General features: G+C 33.2%; 1 protein-coding gene across 1 annotated transcript; it reads left to right on the top strand.

Annotated features, from left to right (window-relative positions):
- Window positions 1–1,490: 1,490 nt before the first annotated feature.
- pnp5a (purine nucleoside phosphorylase 5a) lies at window positions 1,491–9,352 on the top strand. Its single transcript, XM_065294386.2, has 6 exons — window positions 1,491–1,716; window positions 2,777–2,955; window positions 3,038–3,141; window positions 6,081–6,256; window positions 6,409–6,599; window positions 6,970–9,352. The coding sequence occupies exons 1-6, from the start codon at window positions 1,694–1,696 to the stop codon at window positions 7,185–7,187; spliced, it is 891 nt and encodes a 296-aa protein (XP_065150458.1). The 5' UTR covers window positions 1,491–1,693; the 3' UTR covers window positions 7,188–9,352.
- The last annotated feature ends 424 nt before the right edge of the window (window positions 9,353–9,776 follow it).

Below are 9,776 nucleotides of genomic sequence, written 5' to 3'. Positions count from 1 at the left end.
AGTGGACACTCAAAATAAAGTGTAACCTTTTTTTTTACATTTATGACAGAGGTGGCATTTAGCAGCTTTTGCATCTGAGCTCTTCCTTCATTAACCATAAACCTGGGTTGGCATTAGGGTGAGTAAATTATCGGATAATTTACCTTTTCTGGTGAACTATTCCTGAAGCCATTGTTAGTGTAAAAAATACTTAATTTTAAAAATACTTTAAAATTTGGCAATGCTGAATTAACGAGCAGCCTAAAACTGTCCAAAAGTCTGTAATCTTAATTAAGAATACACAATAATTTGAATTTTTTTAAAGTTTTATATCTGAATCACAGAAAATACATCAAAAACTTGTTTCAACTGGACAACGTGCATTTTTGTTCCACCATAAATGTAACTGGCGTAAACTCCCACTTTTCAGTTACCCAATGTGATAGCTGTTCATGCAAGTTTACTTGAGATTAAGTTTAAATTAATACACAACATACTGATCGCTAAAAAATCTTAAAATAATAATATTTTTTTTCTCTCAAAAATATTGTTTGAATTCAGAAGACATTTAAAGAGCTCTTTTCTTGTAAATTAATTTTTTTTATCAGACTCTTTTTGGATTCTGCCAACAAACCAGTATTTCTGAGTGTCCTTAGGCCGGGATGAGTCAGATTCAAATCAAAAATAATTGATGAATGTATAATACATGCTAAGGGCATTGATAAATATCATTATCTTATTTTTGATAGTGGTGGCGTTTAGTGGCTTTTGCATCTGTGCTTCTCCTTTATTAACCCACTTAAGTCATATGAATTACTTTAATAAAAGAAGTAGGCCTATCTGCATTTAGGAGCTTTTAAACATTGACAACAATTCAATGGCATTACAAGCTAGGGAAATGCATAATATAGCCTACACTTGGCATTAAGTGAGTAAATTATAGAATAATTTATCTTTTCTGGTGATCTACTCCTGAATTCTTGGTTAGTGTAAAAAAACTTTACAGTTTGGTAATGCTGATTTAATACAGCCTAAGGCTAAGCAAAGTCAAAATATATGTTCTTCTTTAAATTCTCCATAAGTCTACACGTTTAACTTTATTTCATTGTGTAATCTAAATTAAAGTATAAATTACTACACCTGTTGCAATTCAAGCTTATTTGAAAGTAAACTTCTGAATTATTTGTATTAAAGTGGATGTTTTCAATAGCTGAATCATTGTCAAGTGATTCGACTGTATAAGACAAGTTAACAGAAATTACATCAAAAATACAGCTTGTTTCAACTGAATAACGTGCATGTTTGTCTAGCATTTATGTAATGGCGACTTCCACTTTACCCAATGTGACAGCTGTTTACGTGAATTTACTGACATTCGGTAATTACAAACCCGAGGCCCAAAATTGGTCAATGACCGGGGAGTTTGCGTCAGGGGGTGTATTCCGCTTTAGATGTGCGTCATGTTACGGGGAGGAGCGGAGGAAACAGATAATCTATAAAAAAAGAGAGACGTGAGCAACCCACGAGGAAATTCTTTAAACGTTTTTATTGCTTATCGGACTTATTATAATCTTTATTAATAACTTTCATTACATTTTAGTGTTTGTTTTTAGTGTTTATCTGGTTCGCTTTTGACAACGTACGCCCGTTTTTTATTCACGGTCGATATTTCCGTTAAGCGTATTTCTAAAGGATTGTACGAGCGTTTCAAAACATGTTTCCTGAAAGCAGCAATTGGTAATTTTTTTATCTAATTACTAACACTAATTACTTTCCCGTTGTTTTCTTGTAAAGTTTGTATGATATGGTTTTCAGTGCTGAATGTGGTTTGCCCGTTACGTGGCCACCTAACCAACTGTTGATTCATACTGTAACATTTCATACTGTACTCTATTCGAAGTTGGCAACACGTGGCATGTGTTGGCGTGTTTCGAGCAGCTGGCAGCGATTTGTTCTTTAGTTTAAGCGTGTCGTTATGGGGAGTAAAAACTACACAATAAACGCATATTTTTATAGGTCCTTATTTATTTGCATTCGGTACCCGGGTTGTAACCCAAGTTGATTGAAAAACATGTACTAATTTATTTTGGAGTTAAATGTCACGGTATATGGTAAGCACCACCTTTTGACCTTGTCTAATATTACCACTAACGTTACAGTACTTTTTTTGTGATAGTACAACTGTCCTTAACGCGTCATACTTGCGGTCACGTTTCTTTAATCAAGATACCCTCGACAGAAAAACTCGAGCAAGAAAAATTAAGTAATTATAACACTGCTTATCAAATAAACAACCCTATTTTGAAACGTATTTTATTATTTTATGCAAATATTTAATCAGATGTGAACTGTTAAAACTGTCAGATGGTAATATTGTCCGAAACATTTTCTGAACTCAAACTGGGTATAAAAATGGTAGATTACATAAAATATATTTTAGTTAGAGAGTGCCGAAGGCTCATTCCTGTCAAGATATTCATTTTTAAAAGATCAAATAGGAAACGGTGTGGTAGAATGTACTTGATGGCCAAGAAGATACATATACAAATATACCTACATGAGAATTTAATGTTGGCAAATAAGATACACACAGTGTTGCACAATATTTACCAGGCTATTGCTTTATCAATATTTTAACTTTACATGATAAACTGAAAATTATAAACAAGTTGTGTGTATGTGTTTGACAATTCCATTAGTTGGGTCAGGAGAAACATAAGACTTTATTGGATGGAATTGTGCTGATGTTAATTTATGAAGGCAATTGTGTAGTTAAAGGCTTGCCTATTTTTTTCAGCCTTGGCAAGTACAACTATGAGGATTGCCAGGCTACAGCAGACTGGCTTTTGTCTCAGACTGCCCTACGCCCTCTGGTGGGCATAGTTTGTGGCTCTGGTTTGGGTGGACTGGCTGACATGCTGAAAGATCAGGTGGCCTTCAATTACAGTGACATCCCAAATTTCCCACAGAGTACAGGTATGTTTTTCTGTCTTGTTTAATGAACAACATTGTGTGCTATATTTTCATTTTCAAATTCTCATTTGTTTCAATGTTGCAGTGCACGGCCACGCAGGACGGCTGGTGTTTGGGACTTTGAAGGGGACGCCGTGTATCTGCATGCAGGGAAGATTTCATCTCTATGAGGGATATCCCATCCAGAAGGTACCCTATAAACAAGCACAATACCTTTTGGGCTTTATTTTTTAAGAGATTACAAAATTTACTTTGAGGTCTCTGACAATACTGAATAAGTTCAGCCTAAATCAAGTTAATCACCAGTTATTAAAAATGGTTATTTGTACCAGTTTGCATCATGTGTGTAATTTAGCAAAACTCTAATCCTGTGGTCCAGCAAAGACAACACTTAAGGTCCATCTAGTCCAGGGGTTCTCAAAGTCCGGACTCCGGTCCGGATCCGGACCCGACGGGAACTTGATCCGGACCCGCGTCAACTTCATTTTACAAGTGCATTAATTTCTATGTGATGGATTAAATGTGTGCATTTGCTACGTTACAAATGCATATTAAACTTGTAAACCATTCGTTTAGTTTTTACGGAAGAGGATTAGGGCCACTGGTGAAATTTTTTTTTGAATTCTGACTTTATTCTCAGAATTCTGACTTTAATCTCAGAATTCTGACTTTAATCAGAATTCTGACTTTAATCTCAGAATTTTGACTTTATTCTCAGAATTCTGACTTTATTCTCAGAATTCTGACTTTAAATTCAGAATTCTGACTTTAATCTCAGAATTCTGACTTTAAACTCAGAATTTGAATTCTGACTTTAATCTCAGAATTCTGACTTTAAACTCAGAATTCTGACTTTAAACTCAGAATTCTGACTTTTTTCTCAGAATTCTGACTTTAATCTCAGAATTCTGACTTTATTCTCAGAATTCTGACTTTATTCTCAGAATTCTGACTTTAAACTCAGAATTCTGACTTTAAACTCAGAATTCTGACTTTAAACTCAGAATTCTGACTTTAAACTCAGAATTCTGACTTTAATCTCAGAATTCTGACTTTTTTCTCAGAATTCTGACTTTATTCTCGGAATTCTGACTTTAAACTCAGAATTCTGACTTTAAACTCAGAATTCTGACTTTAATCTCAGAATTCTGACTTTTTTCTCAGAATTCTGACTTTAAACTCAGAATTCTGACTTTAAACTCAGAATTCTGACTTTAAACTCAGAATTCTGACTTTAAACTCAGAATTCTGACTTTAAACTCAAAATTTGAATTCTGACCTTATTCTCAGAATTCTGACTTTATTCTCAGAATTCTGACTTTAATCTCAGAATTCTGAGATTAAAGTCAGAATTCTGAGATTAAAGTCAGAATTCTGAGATTAAAGTCAGAATTCTGAGAAAAAATTCAGAATTCAAATATTTTTTTCACCAGTGGCCCTAATCCTCTTCCGTAAGTTTTCTTTACTTTTTGGATTTAAGATTATTCCTGGTCCGAAAATAAAACGAGTTATTTAAAAATTTCCTGTGTCACGCTGTAGCCATCACACCCAGATATTATGCACAGCTACTTCATGTACTACGGCTTTTGATCAGTAAGTCCTTATCAATCTGAAATCACTGTTGGTTTGAGTCGTTTAAAACATGCATTTGAAAAAGCAACACTCGTCAAACATAATCTTTATACATATTCTTTATTATCATGAAAATACCTGAAAAGGTTTGAAGAACATGAAATATAAATATATCCTTCCTGGAGCTGCCGTGTGTCTGGTTCTTCGTCTGGAGCGCATATTGAGTTTCTGCACGAGAGCGCCCCCTGGCTTTTGGATGTAGCGGCATTTCACAGTAATTCATTGAGATGCATAGCAAGCATCATCAGCTAATTTATAGGTGCACCCCTAATTTTGGTTAGTGTCTCTGCCTACCAACCACACTTTTTTTGCCATGGTTTATGCATCTGATGGAAAACAAACTGTGCCATTTCTCTTATTAGGTTGCTCTGTATTTTGCACTTGGTTACTTTTGGCATATTTCTTGTGTTTATGTTTAAAAAAATGTTTTTACATTTTCTACACTTGTTATGTTTTTCACAAACTATTTGTGTTGATTGTTATATAAACTAATGATTTACATAAAGTTATTACCATGCTTGACAATTTTTTGTAATAACCAGTTTTTCCGGACCTATGAAAATGATGAGAATTCAGATTTGGACCTTTGAATGTAAACTTTGAGAACCCCTGATCTAGTCAGTGGTTCGCAACTTGGTTCACAGGGGAGATAATATGCTTTAGGTCATATAAAGATGCAGAATATATTCTCTAATGTAAAATAATTTTCAATATTACGTGCTCCATCTCAATGCAATGGCAAAAACAAAAGGAAAGAAGGATGTAGAGGTTTGGGGGCTCAGATTGTTGTATATGTACATTGGAGGATAAGGATAAAAGGTTGGGAACCACGGATCTAAGTTACTAATATTTACAAAGGTACACTCTTAAAACGAATGTGTTAAATTAACACATCTTGTGTCTAGTTAAGGACAACACATCTAGTGTGTTGTCCTTAATTTAACACATCTCTGTGTTATTTTTAGAACAACACACTTTGTGTTGTTTTAACACATCTTGTGTTGTCCCTTTTATTTATATGAACTCTAAATCAGCACGAAATGACACATAATGTGTTAAAATTAACACATAATGTGTTAAATAGTTTAACACAAAGCAATGTGTTAAAATTAACACACCCTGGATGTGTTAATTTTAACACATTGCTTTGTGTTAAACTATTTAACACATTATGTGTTGTTTTTAACACATTAAGTGTCATTTAAGTTCATAAAAAATAAAAGGGACAACACAAGATGTGTTAAAACAACACAAAGTGTGTTGTTCCAAAAATAACACAGAGATGTGTTAAATTAAGGACAACACACTAGATGTGTTGTCCTTAACTAGACACAAGATGTGTTAATTTAACACATTCATTTTAAGAGTGTATGTTCTTGCTTTAAAAACAGGAAGATGGTCTTAACACCATAATTTTATACTGCAGGGGTAGGCAACATATACTGTAATATACTATATGTACTGTAAGTGTCTAAGAAAGTGTTTCTCTATTTTAGATTACTATGCCAATGCGAATATTCAAACTGCTGGGTGTGGAGACTGTGATTCTTACCAATGCTGCTGGAGGTCTGAACCAGGACTATAAAGTGGGAGACATCATGATCATTAAGGATCATCTCAACATGCCAGGATTTGCTGGAAACAACCCTCTAGCAGGTCCCAATGATGATAGGTAAGTTTTGTTATTAGGTTTTTATTTATTTTAGCACTTCCTGTAACCCAATAATGCAGATTTGTTTGGACATGCAGAAATTCCTTGCATGCTCCTTTTGTACACTACGTGTTATGTAAGCCTTATCTATTTTTTACCATCAACTTTTTTAGATTTGGCGTACGTTTTCCCTGCATGTCCGATGCATATGATCGGGAGCTTCAGCAGCTAGCGATGGATGTGGGCACAGAGCTCGGTTATAGTGACTTTCTGAAAGAGGGCGTGTACTGTGTTCTTGGCGGACCCTCATTTGAGACTATTGCAGAGTGTCGCATGCTGCACAAGCTGGGAGCTGATGCTGTTGGTAAGACTGAACCTCCGGTCTTCTAGGACTAATCAGTTAAAAATGGATCATTATTTCAGTTCCTGTTAGTAATTAGCTAGCTAACTGTTAGTTAGTTAGTTAGTAAATTTGCACAATGTAGCCTCATCATAGGGATAAGTTGTAACAACCTTTCAATGAAATCTCGTGACATTTCTCTAATGTGGCATCCTTAAAAAATGACATAATAAAGCAATAATATATGGGTGATCTGAAACTGTTGTTATGACTAAAGGCTTCTATGGTGCTACACAGCATTTCTTACCATGGCTGTCATTATATTGTTATATAATGAATGTTAAATAGTTTGTTTTAGCATCTGTTTAATAAAACTGGACTTTGTATGTTTCAGGTATGAGCACTGTCCATGAAGTAATAGTGGCACGTCACTGTGGTATGCGGGTCTTTGCTCTGTCTTTGATAACTAATAAGGCAGTGATGGATTATGACAGTGAGGAAAAAGCCAATCATGAGGAAGTTCTGCATACAGGCAAACAAAGGGCGGAGCAACTCGAGAGGCTGGTGTCCACTATGGTAACACGGCTAGAGCACAACAACAATTATGCATAAAACTATACTCCGTTTACATCCATCATCAACCACAAACCATGCCCTTGTGAATCAACAATATATGTGTATATATTGGATAATATAATGTGATATAGGAAATAATACATTTTCATATATGGGAATCTGGTGCTTATATTTTTCAGTATTCTGCGATATATGCATGAACGATGGATGGGCATATATTGATACATATAAAATATATATTTAACAATACTACAAAAACAATACTACATATGTACATTGTTAACATGTATTTATTGAAGTAAATTAAGCAAAAGTTATTTTAAGCAAAAAGGCTAAAAACTTATAAATGCCATAAGTTGTAATGAGATATCTAAGCACCACCAAATGTAATTAGTTGTAAAGATATTTGCAAAAGCTGTTCAAATGCTAAATCACAACACTGCACAAACCATAAGGCTAAATCTAGCATGTTACACATGATGACATGTTCCAAGTTTGGTCTGAATACGTTAAAGCGTTCCGGAGACAGCCTTACGTCTGTTTTCATGAATGCTATGTAAAATGTTCTATGTTATTCAGTTTTATGTATGTGCGTATATATATATTCATTATATATTATGTATAGTTATGTATTGCAAGATATACAGCCATGGAAAAAATTAAGAGACCACTCCAGTTTTGACTCTAATTATCATTTCTAGATGTATTGTGACCATTTTACTCCAGTGTCTGTTGTAAAAGACTGAGAGCATGACAAGACCCATGAAAGATGTGAATAAAAATCAGGGTTTTTAAAAAAAAAATATATATATTTTCTAAAATACATGTAAAAACATTAGCATTTTGTGAATTGAATTTGAATTTGACCGTGTTTTTGTCTGCAGACGTCAGTGTTGGATTTCAATATTAAGTTACTCCCCAAAAAAGTAACTAATTGCGTTACTTAATTACTTTTCATGGAAAGTAAGGATTGCGTTACTTTTAAGTTACTTTTGCGTTACTTTTTCTTACTTGGCTGAGGCTTGATCTCTTTCAGGCCTTGCAGGTGTTTTTTATGATAGCAAAAATGTGAAGCTCTGGCCTGCCATTATCGTTTCTGACTCAAATTGTTTCCGCTCAGTCGCACAGAGTGCGTAATTCTACGTTAATATGTTCAATTTAAGTCAGTACATTATTTTATTTTTAAATTGAATGAATTAAACTGAAAGTAACTCACATTACTTTTTTTTAAAAGTAACTCAAATATTAATGTGTACATTTATAAAGTAGTGCCTTACTTTACTCGTTACGTCATAAAAGTAATATTATTACGTAATGCACGTTACTTGTAATGTGTTACCCCCAACACTGGCAGACGTTGCATCTTTTTGTGTTATTTTGACCATGTTTTCCCCATTTCAATTTTCAGTAAATAAATACAAATGAAAACATTTTTATTAAGAATTTGGCAGAAATGTTGTCTTTAGTTGACAGAATAAAACAAAAATTATCATTTTACTTAAACACATACCTATAAATAGTAAATCTAGAAAAACTTAAAGGGACCATTGAAATGGTCTGTTAATTAGTTTTCTGCGGCTGTATATACATCAATATTTGTGTATATATATTGTAGAATCAATTTGTGTAGCCAATATTTATATATTAACACATAATTCTTTATATAAAATATAAATATATATATATTTTCCTTAAAATGTGTTTATATATTGCTAATACATATTTATATTTGCACGATATATATTAACATGTATTCCTCACTATATGGAAAGCGGCAATTCATTGTGTATTTTTTAGTATATTGTAATGTATTATCACAATGTATTATTCTATATAATTACCTATAATTCTAATCTATTAATACTGAAAATTCTTCAATATATAGACCCTTCATATCTAACTAAATATATTTTCTTTCTGTAAGGGCAAAGAATGCCAATTCATTTTTGAATAAGCATAGTGGATACAATGCTTACTGTTGAACAGTACAGTATAGTATAGAACTGTTGAACAGTATAGTGACATTCTTAAGAATGCTAAAATGTATAAAACTGTAAATGTTTCTTATTAACTTAACATTTACCAATAATGATACTTTGTTTTTAATTTAAAATTGGTTTCTGTAAAACTTCTATTGATTGCTGTATCCTGTTTGTCTTGATATTTTTAAAAACATTGTTACTAAACATAGTTATTTATTATAGATGTTTCCTAGATTCCTTTTATAGTGAGTTGTTCACAAACAAATATAAGCAATTTAATGAGATATTATACACTGATGAGTGACTGTTATAAATACCCCCCCCCCCAAAAAAAAATGTTTTTGTTGTACAACAAGCTACTATGTAAAAGCTGTTACTTATATCATTAAAGTCTCTGGGGCTAAATACAAAAACTATCAATGGTCTTCATTTTCTTAAAGGGGACATCCGACGCCAGTTGGTATGATTCTTTAGGGTGTTCAGGAAATGTCTCTAACATACTTTGGTTTAAATTTCTTAGTGGTCATGTAAAACAACAACCTTTAACATTGTTAAAAACAGCTCTGTTTATAGCGAACAGAGCCATTTATGTAAATGTCTCTTCAAATGATAATGAGCTACTGCTCACCATAACACACAGCAA

The sequence above is a fragment of the Paramisgurnus dabryanus genome, chromosome 2 (assembly GCF_030506205.2).
Source record: "Paramisgurnus dabryanus chromosome 2, PD_genome_1.1, whole genome shotgun sequence".
Classification (NCBI taxonomy): domain Eukaryota; kingdom Metazoa; phylum Chordata; class Actinopteri; order Cypriniformes; family Cobitidae; genus Paramisgurnus; species Paramisgurnus dabryanus.
The sequence above is the reverse complement of the archived record's forward strand: the minus strand, read 5'-3'. Positions and strand labels throughout refer to the sequence as shown.

Excerpts from the sequence above, each read along its gene's own strand:
- pnp5a (XM_065294386.2), top strand. The coding sequence starts at position 1,694 with ATGTTTCCTGAAAGCAGCAATTG. Across the intron at positions 3,142-6,080 it reads AGGGATATCCCATCCAGAAG|ATTACTATGCCAATGCGAAT; the intron begins GTACCCTATAAA and ends TCTCTATTTTAG. Across the intron at positions 6,257-6,408 it reads GCAGGTCCCAATGATGATAG|ATTTGGCGTACGTTTTCCCT; the intron begins GTAAGTTTTGTT and ends CAACTTTTTTAG.